General features: G+C 35.8%; 1 protein-coding gene across 3 annotated transcripts in view; it reads right to left on the reverse strand.

Moving 5' to 3' along the window:
- The window catches only part of RYK (receptor like tyrosine kinase), a 94,527-nt gene that overhangs the window by 4,304 nt on the left and 69,706 nt on the right, over nucleotides 1-20,517 (reverse strand). For all 3 annotated transcript variants that reach the window (XM_070239086.1, XM_023620959.2, XM_070239085.1), the window contains exons 11-13: nucleotides 18,575-18,707; nucleotides 17,242-17,351; nucleotides 16,920-17,079 (exon numbers count right to left, since the gene is read on the reverse strand). In XM_070239086.1, coding sequence (XP_070095187.1) covers nucleotides 16,920-17,079; nucleotides 17,242-17,351; nucleotides 18,575-18,707 — 403 coding nt within the window. The remainder of the gene's footprint in view (nucleotides 1-16,919; nucleotides 17,080-17,241; nucleotides 17,352-18,574; nucleotides 18,708-20,517) is intronic.

Consider the following 20,517-nt stretch of genomic DNA (forward strand, 5'->3'; position numbering starts at 1 on the left):
TTTATAATAAATACAGAAATAAAATGTATGCAGACAGCAGAAAGGATGGAAAGGGATAAGTGGAAATATTATATTGTAAGCTGCTTAAACATGAAGTGGTATAGTATTATTTGAAAGGAGAAGGTACACGTTGTAAACTCTAGTTCTTTTTTTTGAGGAAGATTAGCGCTGAGCTAACATCTGCCAATCCTCCTCTTTTTGCTGAGGAAGACTGGCCCTGAGCTAACATCCGTGCCCATCTTCCTCTACTTTATATGTGGGATGCCTACCACAGCATGGCTTGCCAAGTGGTGCAATGTACGCACCTGGGATTCGAACCAGTGAACCCCAGGCCGCCAAAGCAGAATGTGCTCACTTAACCGCTGCGCCACTGGGCTGGCCCCTGTTGTAAACTCTAGAAAACAGGTTTTGCAACCTCAGCTCTCCTGATACTGTGGGTTGGTTAATTCCTTGTTGTGAGGGGCTCTCTTGTACACTGCAGGCTGTTTGGCAACATCCCTGGCCTCTACTAGATGCCCTCAAGTGGGAGAACTGAGAATGCCTCCAGATAGCGCCAAATGTCCCCTGGGGGGAGGACAAAATTGCCCCAGTTCAGAACCACTACACTAGACTGATTAAAGAAAATAAGAAGACACAATGACCAATATCAGAAATGAAAGAGGGAACATTACATCAAAAAATATTATGAACACCCCAACTTATGACAATAAATTCAATAACTTAGATGAAATAAACAAATTCCTTGAAATACACAATTAACAAAACAGACACAAGAACAAAGAGAAAATCTATATAGCCCTGTATCTATTAAAGAAATTGAATTCATACTAAAAATCTTTCCACAAAGAAAACCCTGCATCCAAACAGTCTCACTTGGTGAATTCTTTCAAACTTGAAAGAGAAAAATGATACAAATCTGTATTAGTTTCTTAGGGCTGCCATAAGTAAGTACTACAAACTGGGTGACTTACAGCAAGAGAAATTTACTGTCTCACAGTTCTGGAGGCCAGAAGTTCAAACTCCAGGTGTGGCAGGGCTTTGCCCCCTCTGAAACCTGTAGGGTGACAATCCTTCCCCGCCTCTTCCTAGCTTCTGGTGGTTTGCCGGGAAACCTTGGTGCTGCCTGGTCTGCAGCTGCAGCACTTCACTCTTGGCCTCTGTTTGCCTCTGACATTCTCCTCTCACATGTCTGTGTCTCTTCTTATAAGGATACTAACAATATTAAGGTCCGCCCTAATTGAGTAGGACTTCATCTTATCTGCAGTGACTCTATTTCAAGCAAGGTCACATTCTGAGGTACTGTGGGTTAGGGTTTCAACCTATCTTTTGGGCGAACACAATTCAACCCACAACACAATTCCACACAAACTCTTTCAGAAAACAGAGAAGGAGGGAACACTTCCCACCTCATTTTGAGGTCAGCATTACCCTAAATACCAAAATCAAAGAGTTCAAACTTTTGGAACTTAGTCTGTTTCATTCATAGTGACCATCAGGGTGGAGCAATGCCCATCCCTGAGGTCTGTGCTTTGGAGGAGGGGCGGGGCAGTGAACAGACAGAGATGGATGTATAGTTTTAAAATCTCCATAGAGACAGAGCCTACTGGAATTTACCTGAAACCTACTGGTTTAAGGGGAACATTCTACTCTGCTAAAAATGGAAAAATGACTTCAAATTAATACAAGTTAAAGGAAGATGCCTGCTTACATCTAGGTATTTGTTTAACTTAAAACCTTACTCTATATGAACTTTTATTATTGACAGTGATAAGCAAATGTAATGCTGAATTTTTTAACCAGTGTCCAAGCTCCACAGGGAAGGTAGTTCACTACACAGATCGAACAAAGCTCAAAGAAGAGAAACTGGCTGGGTGTTCCCACTCCTTCTCCATGAGATGAGATGGGCTTATCCTTATTCACTGATTTTGGCAGCAGCATGGGGAAGGAATAATCAATCCAAATTAGATTTTGGAGGAAGAAACTATGGGAACTAGTAAGAAGTGGATACTGCCACTTTGTACACAGGAATAACCCCTACCACTGACAAAGGAGTACACTCTAACAACTTCTGACTGGAAGGGACTTTAACAGTAATATTGGAGGTATCTGAGACCCGGAGTACACACAGGTACCTAACAGTACAATGCGTATAAGGTGACTTTAAAAAGTTTCTTCTTTCACATTGCTTTGTAGACATTATCATCGCTAAGCATCCACCTAAGGTTCTCATATTACATAATGTAGTGCTAATAAACACCAAAAAAGAACAATAAAGTCAAAGGGTACACTGCAGTTTCATTTCCTCAAAAAACAACAAAAATGATTAATTACATGCTGGCTCACCAACTCTTTAAAAAAAAAATCAAGACCAAACAGCACAAGGATGATTTGTGGAAAACTTGCTCTCTAAAGCCTTCCGATAACTAAACCATTGAAAATTATTCTATAATTTCCTTTTGTTTGACGTCGTTGGAAAGGGGGCAATGAGAAGGTCAAGCTATTTTTTCCAGAGTTTTATGAAAGGCTGCTGCTACATCCATTTAAAGAACATTTAGAGCATAACATTGTTCTTTTATTCTTCTTATTCCTCTTCTCCCAACTGTTATTTTATATCTTCTTAATATACAGGATATAAAAGAATTTTTTCATGAACAACATATACTCATGTGACTTGTCAAAAAGTATATAAATAAAATTCCTTTTTACTCTTTAACGTAATGTTAACTAACGTTGGGTTATTGAGAGATTTCTATTCTGTTACTTCAGGAATTTATAATGCAAGGCTGACCTCAGGATACTACATACTGATGAGAAAAGGATTTTGTCCAATTCTAAATGATCTCATCTGACCACAGTAAGAGCACAATCAGCTGTTCTGTGGCTAGGCCCTACTGTTTCTACTAGAAACCTAACATCCCTTTCTCACATAAGCAAATGGGTTCAGATGACCAAAATGCAATTAATTTAATCTGGGGCAAGCTTTCCAAGCTTGCCTAAGGAGAAGAATGATCTGGGGTGTTTGTTAAAAGTACAGTTTCCCCAATCCTATCCTAATAATTCTGAAGTCTGGAACTCAATATTTTTAACAAGAGTCCTACTTGGGTCTTAAGACCCAGCAAAATTAGAAACTAGTCTTAGATGTGCTAGCTGTGGTAGTCAGTTAGCAAAGACAGTTTTTAATTTATTTTTATTGTAATATGGCTGACATACAATAAACTGCACATAAAGAGTTTGATTTGATAAGTTCTAACACATGTATACACCTCTGAAACCATTGCCACAATCAAGATAATGAACATATCCATCACCTCCAAAAGATTCTTCCTGCTCTAATCCTCTTCTCCCAACCCTCCTCCCATCCCCCAGTAACCATTAATCTGCTGTCACTATAGATTAGTCTGCATTTTCTAGAGTTTTACAAAAATGAAATCATTCAAACCATACACTTTTTTGCCTAGCTTCTTGCAATGAGAATAATGATTCTGAGATTCGACGATGCAGCATGTATCAACAGTTCATCCCTTCTCGTTGTTGAATAGTATCCATTGTGTGAATACAACTGTTTGTTTATCCGTTTACTTGTTGATGGACATTTGGATTATTTCCAGGTTTAGCTATAAAAATAAAGCTGCTATGAACATCTGTATAAGGACATACTGATAAGGGCACAGGCTTTCATTTATCTGGGAGCAAAATGACTAGATATTGCATGTATGTGTTTAACTTCTTAAGGGACTGCCAAACTGTTTTCTAAAGGGAATGTACCAGATTACATTCCCAAGAGCAGTGTAAGAGAGCCATAGCTCCTCCACATCCTTGCAAACACTTCAGTCTTTTCAACTTTAGCCACACTAATGGGTGTGTAATGGTATTTCATTGTGGTTTTAGTTTGCATTTTCCTAATGACTAATGGTGTTGGATCATATTTCCATGTGCTTATTTACCACTTGTATATCTTCACTGGTGAAGTGCTGGTTCAAACATTTTGCTCATGTTTACATTGGGTTGCTTTTTTATTACTGAGTTTTGAGAGTTCTTTATATATTCTGCATATATGTCCTTTGTCAGATAGATAATCTGCAAATATTTTCTCTGAGTTTGACTTCTCTTTTCATTCTCTTACTACTGTATTTCAAGAGAACAAATTTTAAATTTTTATAAAATCTATTGATTTCATCTTTTATGGATCTCGATTTGGTGTCTTATCTAAGAAATCTTTGCTTAACATAAAGTCTCAAAGATTTTCATCTACGTTCTCTTCTAGAAGTTTTACAGTTGGAGATTTTACATTTAGGTCTGTGATCTATTTTGAGTTAATTTTTGTATATAGAGCAAAGTATGGATTGAAGTTCATTTTTTTTTGTAGCTGGATACCCAATTGGTCAAGGAGCATTTGTTTAAAAGAATCCTTTCTTCACTGAATTGCCTTTGCACTTTGTTGCACATTAGCTGTCCACACATATGTGGGTCAATTTTCAGATACTCTATTTTGTTCCACTGGTCTGTCTGTCCACCTCAATGCCAACACCACACCGTCTTGGTTACCGTAACCTGAAATCAGACCTCCAACTTCTTTTCAAAGCTGTTTTGGCTATTCTAGGTCCTTTGCATTTTCATATGAACTTTAGAATCAATCTGTCAATTTCTACCAAGAAAATAAAAAGCCTTCAAAAATTTTCTCTAGAACCCGATCGAATCTACAGATCAACTTGGAGAGAATAAACATCTTAATATTGAGTTTTCTGACCAATGAACAAGGTATAGCTCTCCACTTATATAGGTCTCTAATTTCTACCAACAATGTTTTATAATTTTCATTGTACAGGCATTTCACATTTTTTGTCAGATTTATTCCTAAGAATTTCATATTTTTTGATGCTTTTATGTTTTTAAAAAAATAGGAAAGAAGCTCCTCAATATTGGTTTTGACAATGATTTTTTGGACAGGATGCTAAAAGTACAAACAACAAAAGCAAAGATAAACAAAGGGGACTACATCAAACTCAAAAGCTTCTACACAGCAAAAAAAAAAACAATTAACAAATGAAAAGACAACCTACAGAATAGGAAAAAACTTTTGAAAACCATGTATCAGATAAGGGGTTAATATTCAAATTATACAAAGGACTCATACAACTTAATAACTAAAAGACAAACATTAAAAAATGGGCAGAAGAATTAAGTAGATATTTTTTTGAAGAGGACACCAAAATGGGCAACAGGTGCATGAAAAGATGCTCAATATTACTAATCATCCGGGAAATGCAAATCAAAACCACAATGAGATACCACCTCACACCTGTTAGAATGGCTATCATCTAGAAGACAAGAGACAAAAGATGCTGGTGAGGATGTGGAGAAAGTGAACCTTTATATACTGTGGTGGGAATGTAAATTGGTCTAACCACTATGGAAAACAATATGGAAGTTCCTCAAAAAATTACAAATAGATCTACTATACGATCCAGCAATTCCACTAGTGGGTATATACTCAAAGGAAATGAAAACAGTATTTCGAAGAGATATATGCAGTCCCATGTTTACTGCAACATTATTCACAATAGCCAAGATATAGAAACAACCTAAATGCCCATCAATGGATGAATGGATAAAAAAGATGTGGTATATTTACATAATGAAATATCATTCAGCCACGAGAAAGGAGGATATCCTGCCATTTGCAACAACATGGACAGACCTCGAGCATATTATGCTAAGTGAAATAAGTCAGACAGAGAAAGGTAGTACTGTATAATATCCCTTATATGTACAATCTAAAAAAAGTCAAACTAATAAAAAGCAGAAAGCAAAATGGTGGTTACCAGGGACTGCTGGGAGGGGAGGGAATAACACATGTTATTTAAGGGTACAAACTTGCAACAAGTAGTAAATAAGCCAGAGTAATCTAATACACAGTATAATGAATATAGACAATAATATTGTACTATTACATAATGTGATAACTATTGCTACAATGGTAATTAAATTACAATATATAAATGTTCAAAGTAACATGTTTATGCTTTAAATTTACACAATCTTATATGTCAAATACATTCAAGAGTAAAAAAAATTACGAATGATTAAAAAACCCTTTAAATTCTGATTTTTCATTATTAATGTATAGAAATACAATTGACTTTTGTACATTGATCTTGTATCCTATAATCTTTCTAAACTCATTTATTAGTTTAGTAGCAATTTTGTATAGCACATTGGATTTTCTTCATAGATGATCATGTCTGCAAATAAAGAGTTACTTTTTCCTATCCAATCTTTTCTTGCCTTTTATTTTCTTTTCTCACCTTAGTGCACTGGCTAGAACCTCAAGTACAATACTGAAGAGAAGTGATGAGAGTAGGCGTCCTTGTCTTGCTCCCGTTATAGGTAAAAGAATTTAGTCTTTCAGTATTATAATGTTAGCTATAGGATTTTTTGTAGATGCCCTCTATCAGATTGAGGAAATTCTTTTCTATTCCTGGACTGCTGGGAATTTTTGTTAGAAATAAATTTTGGACTTTTTGCTAATACTTTTTCTGCATCTGTTGAGATTATCACATAATTTTTTTTTAGTGTGTTAATATAGTAAATTGTACTGCTTGCTTTTCAAAGGTAAAACAAACTTGTATGCTTGGGATAAAGCCTGTGTGGTTATACGATTATTTTTTAAATCTATTTTTGGATTCTATTTGCTAAACTTTTGTTTAGAATTTTTGCTTCTATGACCACGAGGGATAGTGATCTGTAGTTTTCTTTTCGTCTGATCTTTGTCTGGTGTTGTTTCAAGGTAATGCTGACCTCATAGAATGAATTAGAAAGTATGCTCTCCTTAATTTTCTGAAAGAGACTGTGTAGAATTTGTATTATTTCTTCCTTAAATGTTTGGAGGTACTCACCAGTGCCCTAGAGTTCACTTGGGACCTGGAGTTTTCTTTGTTGGGTAGATTTTTAACTAATTTTTCAATTTCTTTAATAGATCTACATAGGGCTATTCAGATTATCTACTTCTTGAGTGAGCTTTGAAAGTTCTAATCTTCCAAAGAAATTGTCCGTTTCACCTAAGGGTCTGAATTTATTGGGAAAAAGTTGTTCAAAATATTCTCTTATTACTTAATATCTGTGAGATTCTGTAATGATATCATCTCTCTAGTTCATTATATTGTTAATTGGCAACTTCTTTTTTCCTGATTAGTCTGGTGAGAGATTTATCCTTAAAAATATTCTCAAAGAGTTAAGCACTGGTTTCACTGATTTTCTCTGTTTTTCTGTTTCAAATTTCACTGACTTTCATCTAATCTTTATACTTCCTCTCATCTCCTTGGGGTTTAATGTTTTTTTTCCTAGTTTCTTAAGGTGAAAACTACAGTCACTAATTTGAGACTTTTCTTCTTTTCTAATATTGATGTTTAATAGTATATATGTCCCCCTTGAACAGCATCCCCCAAATTTTGAAATGTTGCTTTTTTCATTCAATTCTAAATACCTTATAATTTCCCTTTTGATTTTTTCTTTGACACATGGGTTATTTGGGAGTGTATCATTTACTTTCTAAACATTTGGAGATTTTCTAAATTCCTATTTTTGATTTCTAATTTAATTCCATTGTGTTCACAAAACCCTACTTTGTATGAATTAAATCCTTTTAAATTCATTGACTTGTTTTATGGCCCAGAGTATGGTTTATCTTTGTAGATATTCCACGTGCACTGGAAAAGAATATGCATTCTACTGCTGGGTGGAGTGTTCTATAGCTGTCAATTAGATCAGGTTGGTTGATACTGTCATTCAAATCTATATCCTTACTGATTTTCTATCTATTTTATCATTCTATCTATTTTAACACTTATTGAGAGAGGGGCATTGAAATCTGCTCAATTATCTTTCAAAGAGATTTAAATAACAAGAAAAAAATCTTACGTATTTACCCGTGTAGTTACCTCTTCTGGTGCTCTGTTCCTTTATATAGATCCATAGTTCCATCTGGTCTCATTGATTCCTAAAGGACTTCCTTTAACATATCTTGTAGTGTGGTTCTGCTGGTGATGAATTCTTTCAGCTTCTGTATTTTTGGAAAAGTCTTTATTTCTCCTTCATTTTTGAAAGGTATTTTCGCTGGGTACAGAATTCCATGCTCACTGTGTTTTCTCGCAGTACTTTAAAGACGCTTCACTGTCTTCTCCCTTGCGTTGCTTCCATTGAGAAATTTGCTGCCATCCTTTTCTTGGTTCCTCTGTATATTAACATGTTTTTTTCTGGCTGCTTTTAAGATTTTTCTCTTCATCGCTAGTATTGGGGAAATTGATTACAATGTGCTCTGGTTTAATTGCTTCATGCTTCCTGTGTTTGGGGTTTGTTGACTTATTAGATCTGTGGGTTTATAGTTTTTACCAAATTTGGAAACATTTCAGTCATTTTTTCATTATTCTTTCTACCCTGCCCCGTCCCACTCCATGCCTTTCGGGACCCCAATTACACATATATTCAGCAACCTGAAGCTGTCCTATATGTCTCAGCGAGAGAGCTTTCTTCAGGAATTTTCTGTATCTTCTCTCTCCTTCTATCTCTTGCTTTACTCTCATCTCAGAAGAGAGGTATACTTCCACCTGTGCCAAGGTTATACCTTTAGCTGGACTCCTGAGCCCATTCACCCACATCTCTTGGACCTCTCCTCCAATAGTAACCACACATCCAATCTTTCTCCTCATTGCTTCCCCGGCCTAAAAACCAAACCAAACAAAGCCAACAAAACGAAACACAAAAACAACAAAATAAAGCCTCTCTTGATCCTGCCATCCCATCAAGCTGTGATCCTTTCACTCCTCTTCACAGCCAAACTTCTTTAAAGTGTCATCTACATATTGCCCCCTTCCACCTCCCTCAGAGCCCTTGACAATCACATCTATCTTTAATGATTTACTAAATCTGCCTGTTCAAATGCCCCCAATGACTTCCTAATTCTTTCTGATCACTAGCAGGTATGTTTATAGACTAGAATCTCCTTGAAACTATGTCCTTCCTTGGCTTCTAAGACACAGCATTCTCTGGATTCTCTTTTTACCTTTCTGTTTTAATTCTTTGTTCATCTTTCTTTTCTCACTAACTAAAAATAAACATTCCTTATATTCTTCCCTTGGCTTTCTTTTCCCTATATATTCACTACCTCTGGGATCAAATGCTCCTGTTCATTGAATCAGCATTTTTATGAAGCTGATGTCCAATTTCTAATATCCTGCTTCTATTTCTTCCCAGAATTACAGACTAACATTCCTATCAGTATCTTGAATTCAACATGCCCCATAACAAATTAATCATGTTTTCCCCTAAAACAGATAGTCTACCTGTCTTCCTCAGTTGTGTTGCATCTTCACAGTGAATTAGGATTTACTGCAACAGTAGAACTAAAGAAAAGTAAGGATCAAAGATTTCACTGAAGTTTTCAGAAAGATGGGGCATGGGTAGAAAGGCAGAGTAGACATCTAAGCAATATATCTAATAGTTAAGAGGGGGGCCTCAGGCCACAAACATCAGTTAAATCACTTACTCATAAATAACAACTGTGGTCAAGAGAAGAGATGGAATCTGTGAAATGAAGTCTGAGGGAGTGAAACAAGGAGAAATCTGAGGATTCAGCATGGAAACAGAAAGGAGAAGAGGACAGTGTGAGACCACTCAGGAGACTTTTACACAGTCCAGTACACAGCTTTCCAGGGATAAGATTAACACTGCTGGCTGTGAATGTTCTTAAAATAAATGACTCAAAAGGCATATATATATCAACTTCAATTCTGTGAGTATGGAACACCTCCTTTAGGAAAATAAGTAAGGCAGAGGTTCCGCTGCCTGTTTTTGGAAGAATGACTTGTGCATAAACATATAAGGCAGCATGTGATAGGTGGCATTAGGTAGACACAAGATTTTCTGGGGATCCAAAGAAAACCAAATCAAAGGGCATAAAAGTATCTGGTATGTTTGGACTCAGCAGGAATTCTAGATTGGCTGAAATGCAGAATATAAGGAAATGTATAGTGGAAAATATGAAGCTTAGAAGGGAAGATAAGGTAAGAAACAGAATGCTCTGAAAACCAGGGTAAGGAGTTTGGATCCCTCTTTATCAACTCCTTTTAATTAAAATTTCACTCTGAAGATCAAAATATCAGAGAAGAATACTCCTAGCAGTGGAAGCTTGAGGGCACTCAACTCACTAACATTAACTAATCAGTGTTCATGAGTTTTCAAAACTGACACTCCACTGTGCACAAAGTACAGGCTTTATTGTATATACCCATTCCTAAATATCCAATTTTTGAAGCTTTTATTATTCTATGAATTTAAATTTTTCAGACATTTCCTAGGCCTTCTCAATAATCATAACTGAAATATACATCTATTAAGATTCTGTTACTTAAAAAAAGCTTTACTATTTAAATTTTAGGATCCAATTCATAAATTTATATGTGATCCTTAAAGGGGTACTTTTAACAATTCTTCAAGGTTAGCTATTACCTAAAAATCTTAAAACTCCTCCAGATTTATCACTGGAAAACATTTTTTATTCCAGCTAAACAAATGTAACCAGATGTACCATGACTGTATATAAAATGCAATGACTGCCATCAGGTATCAAATTTAGTAGGTGTTGCTAACTCAACTTCAAAAATCAGCAATCTTTAGGCACAGAATGTTACACATGACTAAAGAGAACACTTCTGCTATGAATCTGTCCTAGGGTCTGTGATTGGAAAGAGAGAAGAGCCAATACTGGATGTCTACCAGGCCATCACACATATCTGTTTCTCTATGGCTCTTTCCTCCACTGTACCAGATGCTTACACATCGCTCCATCAGAACATGGGTTATTTGAAAGGAATGTTACATACAATGATTAGGACAAGGGTGGAGAAGGGAGAGGAGTTGTGGAGAAGGAAAGGGAGTTCACAATATCTCTTAAGGAAAATATCTATTCTTAGGAAGAGCCTAATACAGAAAATACATCGACGGAAACTACTTTAATCACAAGACAGCAACTGGTCACCTCTGAAACTATAATAACTGTTCCTAAAATAGATCCATTTATTCCTCATTCCCAGGAAATAGTAAGACTATTAAAATACTATTTAAATAAAACTAATCAGTATCTTCTTAATAATATTAAACTTTAAATCTTTATTTCCTAATATCTGAATGATCCTTTCACTTCTTTTTCTTAATATCTTTCTATCAATTCCTCTTAATGTGAATTTAATATTTCAATAGTATCTAAGATTGTTGAGGTGTAAAATCTACAACCATAATGGAAACAAATAAATATTGGGAATCTAAGTATTCTAAAATTAATAATGAAGAAATAATGTAAAATAGAAAGTTTTCTGTGCTTCTAAAAATAATAAGCTTTCTCTCTGATACCACAGTAGTTCAGAAGACCACTCTTCATGGGTATATTATGAATGTGAGGCTCTCCTGCTCAAGGCTGCTCAGGGTGTGGCAATGACATTCCACGACACTGGGCACACAGGAGTAATGAGAAGCATTCCGCTGCAAATATAACATGGATAACTTTACAGACTTCCCCTTTCTTCTAGGTAATCTTTAACATTCACAAAGTAATAATGTAAAGGTACAAGGAACACATTTTAATTTGCCCTGCCCCCTAAAAACTGTTCAAATACCTTAAAGGATCTCCTCATTGCCTTAAACCAACTGATAAGATTAGCATGGAAATAATTTCCTTGACTTGTTTTTCCCAAGAAAATGCTTTTTAAATACAATTAATACCATAAAGACAAGAAAAACACCAAGAAAGAAACTTTTAATTGCACATTACTGATTGAATTTATTTTCTTAACAGCGGAATTATGTTAGCTACTACAATTAGCTAAATAATTCAAAGAAGATATAAATCAAGAAATCTATTTTCAAATAAAGGAAAAGAGAGCAAAAAAAAAAATCTATGGTGGTATCCACATCTGATGAAAACAAATAAAAACAATATCCAGAAATTCTTAAGAATGCCTATGATGATGTCATATCTTGGAATAATGTTAGAAAGAGATTTATAACTAGTCAAATCTAGTTGTGCATATTTCCTAAGCTCAACAATTAAAAGCTGATAGTAACATTATGAGAATCTTGACGTACTGAATCTTTCCAGTAAAAGTTGGGAAAACACAGCCCAGAAATGCAATGTATTATTTTTAAGATGGAAAACATTAATGTATTTCCAAACAAATCATGTAGAATTTTTAACTATAAAGAAATGCAAAAATATTAAGGGTCTTTTAAAGGACAGAGAAAATATCCCTTCCAAGGCAGTAATATTGTTAAAAATAAATCTTTAACCTTTGTACTTTAATATAAGAATTCAAAAAATAATCTCACACAACTGAAAAGTAGGATTTTTACACTAAGTCACATCACAGTCAAAGGAAACAGAACAGTGCTCATATTCCTTTCAATCTCAATTATCCAAGGCAAAAGAAATTTAGGGGAAAAAATATATATATATAAATTAATTTATAAGATTCTAAAGAAGAAAAATCTGAACATTTTAGAAGTTAACCATGTTAAAATGTAAATCAATGAGTATTCTCATCATCACATTTTAAGTACAGCTCAGAAGAATTTGAGTCGCACAGACATTGTTTCAAGTAAGTTATTCCAAAAGAAATAATGATTTTAAAGTAAGTCCCCTGTTAAGTTGCTCACCATTAAGTTCATGGTGATTTTTTAAAATACAGCTGTCATGTCATCAAGCAGCAACAGGTATTAGGTATGACTGTATTCTGTCAGAAGGCAGATTCTTACACAAAATATGAGAGTTCCTACAAAGTTTATAAAATATCACAACCATAGAAATAACTAATTCTACGTATGATTTTGAAATATCTGTTTAAACCATGTATCCTCAACACGGCTATTACCAACTAATACAGGGCGGTGTACCCAGCTGAAGAGATACAGATCACACTGCTTAAAGATGTATTGTTAACTATATAGTTAACTAGTTGAAAGTGTATCACTGAATTTAATTTTCACTCTGGAGTTCCTGTGAAATATCTGATCGTAAATGTTATAAACATAATTCCTATTACTACCAAATGAACAATGGAATACCTACATAGAAATAAACAAATGCATTAAATTAAGCAACGCATACTTGGGGACTTCCATTGTGCAAGCAAACAGCACTTACGGCCATCTTGCATACCTCGCTGAAATATTAGCTATCAATACTCCTTTTTCTAAAATAATCAAACTATCCCCATCTCTTGAAGTTACATGGCATACCTGTAGATTGTCATCTAAGAAACATCTTCTATTTCCTGCCCATTAGATTAGTTTTGTGTTCATCACAACTGCCACCTCATTTCTACTAAGGCAACTATGGATTTCAAAGAGTAACAAAATCATAAAATCGTTTTTATGTTTTTTTTAAATTGAGGTAACCCTGGCTTATAACATTACATAAATTTCAGGTGTACACCATTCTATTTTGATTTCTGTGTAGACTATTCATGTTCACCATCCAAAGACTAATCACCATCCATCACCGTACACGTGCCCCATCACCCCTTTCGCCCTCCTCCCTGTTCCCTCCCCTCTGGTAACCACCCATCTAGTCTGTGTCGATGTGTTTGTTGTTGTTTTTATCTTCTACTTATGAGTGAAATGGTACAGTATTCTGACTTTCTCTGTCTGACTTATTTTGCTTAGCATAATACGCTCAAGCTCAATCCATGTTGTCGCAAATGGCAAGTTTTTATGGCTAAATAGTATTCCAATGTGTATACATATTACATCTTCTTTATCCATTCATCCACTGATGGACACTTAGATTGTTTCCAAGTCTTGGCTATTGTGAATAATGCTACAATGAACATAGGGGTGCATGTATCTTTACACATTTGTGTTTTTGTGTTCTTTGGGTAAATACCCAGAAGTGGAATAGCTGGATCATTTGGTAATTCTATTCTTAATTTTTTGAGGAATCTCCAAACTGTTTTCCATAGTGGCTGCACCAGTTTACATTCCCATCAGCAGTGTATGAGGGTTCCCTTTTCTCCACATCCTCTCCAACAGTTGTTATTTCTTTTCTTGTTAATTATACCCATTCTGACAGGAGTGAGGTGATATCTCATTGTAGTTTTAATTTGCATTTCTCTAACAATTAGTGATGTTGAATATCTTTTCATGTGCCTGTTGGCCATCTGTATATCTTCTTTGGAAAAATGTCTGTTCAGATCCTTTGTTGCCCATTTTTTAATTGGTTGGTTTGTTTTTTTGTTGTTGATTTACATGAGTTCTTTATGTATTTTGGATATTAACCCCTTATCAGATCTTTGTTATCAGTAACAAAATCACAAATTTTTTAAATGAACTATTGAAAAAATATTAATATCCCAAAGAAATGAGTGAATTGATCTTTTAAAAATCAACTATGGAATAAGATTTTCAAAGAAAACACTGAGCAAAGTTTCTTTTACTTTTCTGTAGTAAAAAGTGTTCAGATGTAGGCTTTTCTACTAAAAAGATGTATTTGAAAACTATGCAGCTCTAGTTCAATTGATACTGTGTTTTAAAACTGTGTTCTAAAACCGAAGTTAAACCCATTTTCTCCCCCATGAAAACAGCTTTGCTTAATGTAGAAACTGATAAAGAATTCCAGCTACAATTCAGAAGTTCTAAATAAACATTTGGCATGCCTAAAAACAAACACCATATCAAAGAGTACAACTGGCCCTTACTATCATTCAATAGGCCAGTTCTGTGCTGGCCTAAAATCAAACTCTGCTTTCCCTTTTTATATTATTTGAGAAAAATAAAAATCAAAACCAAAAATCCCTCCCTCCCCCAAAAAAGTCCAGGTTTTCTTTAGATGACTGTTAAAATTGTGTAAGTTGCTTTGCGGATTTGTACTGCTTTATTTGAAATTTTAACTTCTTGACATTAATGTTACAGAGAGAAGCTTTATTATCAAAGCTCTGAAAAAACAGACTAGCCCTAGTTCCTGGCTGCTATACAAGCTGAACTCTCAAGGTTCAGAAGCTAAGAGTCTGGATGAATTTCTCCACCTCTCAGGGATCCTCTAACATACCTCATGCCTCTGGCTGGGAAAGGCTATGGCAATGGGAAGCAAGCTTCCATCCACTGTTAACCTCTGCAGCTGCTCGTGAAGCAGATACGTCCCTTCTCATCATCACTCATATTTATTCTGCCCATCTGATAAATGCCAGATCAGTATTTTTTCAAAGAGCACTTAATTTAAATTAAGTTAAAACAAAATATTTTTAAGATATGCACAATAAAAGATCTTAATTTACAGGAAAAACGCAAAAAAGCTGTAAGTAAATTGTTCATTCACATCAAGTGAGCACACTTTATCAAGACACTTGGTATGTAAAAAGGCACAATATATCAAATAGCTAACCTAGCTTCTGAAAAAGAAAAGAATTTTAATTAGTAGACTCTAATTAACAAGAGAGGGTTTCTTCCCTTATCAAATCATTCTCATTTCAAGGATTTTAAATTGGAATATCAGTTTTTCAATACGGAAATATTAGACAATTTCAATTACTGAGTGTAGTGGGTTGAATGGTGGCCCCAAAGATATGTCCACATTCTAAGACCCGAAACCTATAAATATTATCTTATATGGCAAAAGATGTGATTAAGAACCTTGCGAACAGAAGCTTGTCCTGGATTATGTAGGTGGGTCCTAAATGCAATCCTATGTATCATCATAAGAGAGGCAAAAGGAGTTTTGAGAGACAGACACACATGGAGAACAAGGAGATATGAACATGGAGCAGAGAGATGCAGCCAGAAGCCAACAGAAGCTGGGAGAGGCAAGGACCATTTCCCTCTTTGAGCCTTTGGAGGTGCAGGGCCCTGCCTATACCTTGATTTCAAACATTTAGCCTCTAGAATTCAACTGTGAGAGAATAAATCTCTGCTGTTTTACTACCAAGATTGTAGTAATGTGTTACAGCAGCCACAGGACACTAATACACAGAGGAAATGAGTGTATTAAAAGAGTAATCCTTAAAGCATACAAATTTAGAAGTAAAAGGATAACTCTATATTATAAATAAAATATATCCATGAGACACAAGATAAAATGATAAAGAAAGCCCAATTTTTACAGTTGAGACTTCGAAGCAAATTACTATATAAGATTTTACATGTAACGCTAACATATCATTGAGTGATCACACAGGGGGACCTTATAAGCAGAGTTTTACCTAATCTCTAAATATTCAGCTACAATAACAAAATACAGGAAGCAAGAGAGAGGAAAATAAATTAATCTTTCAAGTCAGGATAAAAAGTGACAAAAATTAAAAACAATTAAAAATGCCTGCAAAATACCCACAAGAAAATGTGGCTTCTGAAATTCTTCATCACTAACTATAAAGGATTCTACTACATGATCTGCTCGAGTGGGCAGAAGTACCCAGACACTGACAAAAAGAAAGAGAGTGGTGTCTGGGGGATTACAAATTACACAGGTTATCATACTTAGAAGAAACACACACTTTTTGAAAGAAGAAGACAATAAATTTTTATGATCTGACAACCACTTGGTCATTCTAAGTCTTAGAAAAGAAAAATAATCAAATACGGTAACCTCTCTAAGCCTCCATATCCTCACCTTTAAAACTGGGATAACAGTCTACCTACCTCACAGTGTTGACAGCCCCATCACAGGGTTACTGTGAGGATGACATGAGATTACACACAGTGACGGCCCATGGTTTGGGTCATAGCTTCTCTCCACAAACTAGCTGACTGGGAGCTAACTACACTTGCTTTCTCAATGAAAAATTTCAGGGAACAGTTACTAGATTAAAAAAATAGATAAACATTTTAAAACAGAAAGCCTCTTCTCCAATCTATTGATACCTGAGTGTCCTGGCACTTACCACATCACTAGCGCTGGAAAACTCATTATTAACCAGACTTTCAAGAGCCATCCACCGAACCGGCCTGTTTTCATTGTCCCCCAGACAGTGATAGTCCATGGGGAACAAGTCCCTGGAGAGGGCATTGTCTGTGATCTTAACTTGAAGTGTATCATCAATGCTGAAAAGTAAAGACATGAACATCAAATGCAATCAGGGTATTTAAAAAATATGGTGCATGGTCACTCAATTACAACACAATTCCCACTGTGACTCCAAGAGAGAACCCCAAATCCAGGGAGAGCTAAACATCAAATGACAGTGACAAGCTCATGGCACCTACACACAGTTCCTAGCAGCCAGGTCTTTGTGGATGACTTCTCTTCTGGCCAGATAGCTCATTCCACAGGCAATCTGAATAGCCATGTGTACCAGGTCTTGTTGAGAAATTGCCTGTGGTAACAGAAAATGACAATGTTTGCAGTTAGCACAAAAATGATAACGGCAGCTGCTTATTTTATTCCACAATCCTACTCCATCCCAAAATACTTTTTTACACCTACACGCTGAATTTCAGAAAGCTTCTTCTTGACCAAGAAGATGTTCCCACAGCTCCCCATACTTACATCTACTATAGTTCCTATCATTCTGCAATTTACCATTTACTTCACTGTGTCTCATCTCTTAGGTATATCTCCTCAACATCTAGCACATATAGTGGCTACTCAATAAATCTCTGTTCAATGAATGCTGAACATTCAAGGTAATATTTCAAATGCTTATTATTCAATAACTTGTTCTTTTCTTTTAAAATAATAGTTTTTATCAGGAGACTATCTCCTGGGGACTATTTTCAAATAAAGTCTCTAGCTCTCTCTACTGGTCCACTCCTCTCGAGTCAGTATGCCAGCCTTGTGGGCTGAGGAATGAAAATCTTCCCCAGGTGACGCTGATGGGCCGCAGCCTCCAACCACCTGGTGGGAATCCTGGCTTTAACCCTGTCAATTTACGAAGCATATCTAAGCCAAACACTCAATGCAGCCTTTGAATCCACTTTCTTCTGGCAACTGTAATAAGTATATTATCATAAATCATAAAACCAACTTAATGTGGCTACAAGATACCGTAGGCAGCAAAACAACCACTAGGCTTTACAACTACTTGGAATCTGACGAAATGCTTTACAGCTATGTGCACAAGCAGTGAAGAGAATGAAACTCTTAGATGATTGATACCTTACAGCCAAGCATATTAAAAACCTACCCAGTTATCTCCCACACTCTACACCTCTAGTCATCACCAGCTTTTGGTACAACATGCACCAAATGGCTGTGTAAAGTCTGTTTCCACTCCTAGAAGGGAGATCTAGCACAAGTGCCTTCAAAGCGTTCTCAGGAAAATGAGTGAGATGGTGTCACAAAAGCTTTGAGGCGATTATGAATAAACACAGTGGACATACATGACAAAACTTCAGCAGTGGTTAAGTGTAAACCTCAAGACAGGAATCACAAACCACCTTTTTCTAAGACAACAGGTTATAAATATCTTCTGGTTCATTTTGAGCTTCTTTTTGCAAGCCTTTGAACAGTTTATATATAAGAATGTTAACATCCACTTTCAAAAATATTGTCAGAAGCTACTGGTAAATAACTTGCATTTGGGCAAATTTTTCTCACCTGTGGATTATTGGCCTCTACTAATTTGCACTGCCGTAAAAACAATTTAAGATTCCCCCAATTCATGTAAGGCAATATCACCATGGGCTTTTCTCCTTCTTCTATACACACATGGGTAATAGGAAGAAGATTTCTATAAAATAATAAGAAATCAGGAAAAAGACAAGTGAAATCTAAAACCTCAGGGACTTATTTTTAACAAGAAATAAAGTAAAGATAATCTAAAACAAAACAAGAAACTCTCAAACATATTTAAAAACATGATTACCATTAAAAATGTACAATTATAAATGCTCTTTTAAACTAGACTTCACCGTTCCCCACATGTGCACTTTCTTGATAGGGAAAAATTAGAAACTCCGAGCTGTTTGCTGTGGACTGGATTCTCTGAAGACACACCCTAGCCATCCTAAATCTTACTCTAAAGGGTATCAGACACACCTAAAAAATGACTGACTCTGAGTGTATTATGACAACATCCTATTTAGTCCATCATCACACATTAAAAAAAAAGGTCTCAATGTTGACTATGGACAAGAATATGATAATCAGGAAGGCCTCTAAGAGGCTGAAAATGCCACAAAAGCCAAGAAGTCCTTAGCTGGTCATATAGGATTTAGAATCCAATTTCTCAATCCTAAATTTACCATTTACTGTCTGTGTGACCATCTCTCTTGGCCTTAGTTTCCATACCTCTAACATGGGGATCCCACCAACTATAAAATGTTGCTATGATGTGCAAAATAAAGCCAAGCATGTAGTAAACAATCTTGCTCTATTTTTAATTTCCATGACACACATAAATACTTTCATTCTATTGCCTAATGACACCTCTCCCACTGGTATCTGGAAATAACTGTTAATTTTTCCCAAAGTTATATAACTTTTTACATAATTACCTCATTTTCCCCACTAAGCTGAAAATTCTTGGAATGCAAAAACTAACGTGAACTTTTATTTTTACACCCTATGCTTTGTATTCTGTGCCACAGAAAGTAAGCATTTAATAAATATTTGATAAATAACACAGATAGCATAGACTTAAAAACATTCCTATGCCTTAACTTAGTAAATTCTGCCTCTAAGGTTATTTAATAAGGAAATAATACTAAACATAAAAAAGCTACACGAACAAGGATAATGTAATATTAACCACAAAAAGTTACAAACAACCTGAACGTCCAAAAGTAAAGAAAGAGTACACCCAAATAATAGGATAGCATGTAACAATTAAATGGTCTCAAAGAGCTGTTAAGAGAACATGAGTAAAAGCTCATCTTATAGGAAAACAAGATACAAAATTCACATATGTTTACGGAATAATTACAAATATGGAGGAAAAAATAAAACCCTGCACAGAAATATGCCAAGAGTTGTTGTCTTTAAGTTGTGGGACTTTAGAGCACTTTTACCGTGTTTTTCTCTTTCCTAAATTGTCTCAATTAAGCATGTACCTCTTAAAACCTGAGTCACACAGTTCTGGCCTAACAGTGCCTAAGGGAAAGCTATGGGCTCCTCTTGTGCAGTGCAGGAGTTACTAACAGGGAAGCACTGACCCCAAGGAGCCGGGAAATGAGGACTCAAAGATCAGCACCCTGTACACGGTAACCTCTCTGTAAGGGTTCTGCACACATTACAGCCTAAGAGTGGCAGCGATGATTAGTCCCATTTTATAGGTGAGAAAACCCACGTGGAGAGAGAGGTTAGGTAATCTGCCAAGGACAAACAGCAAGGACGGGGAGAAAAAAATTCAAATCTTCATCTGATTCCAAAACGCTTGAGCTTTGCTCTGGACCACTGGACACTCCCTCCTACAGAGCAAGAAGGAGTACCGGGGAGATGACAGAGCCTCTTTTCACACCCAGTCCCATGCACACTAAAACGCCTACAGCAGGCCTGCACTCAGGTGTCCCTGAGCATATCATGATTTCAGGGGTAATGTG

This window comes from Equus caballus, chromosome 16 (genome assembly GCF_041296265.1).
Source record: "Equus caballus isolate H_3958 breed thoroughbred chromosome 16, TB-T2T, whole genome shotgun sequence".
Taxonomy (NCBI): Eukaryota; Metazoa; Chordata; class Mammalia; order Perissodactyla; family Equidae; genus Equus; species Equus caballus.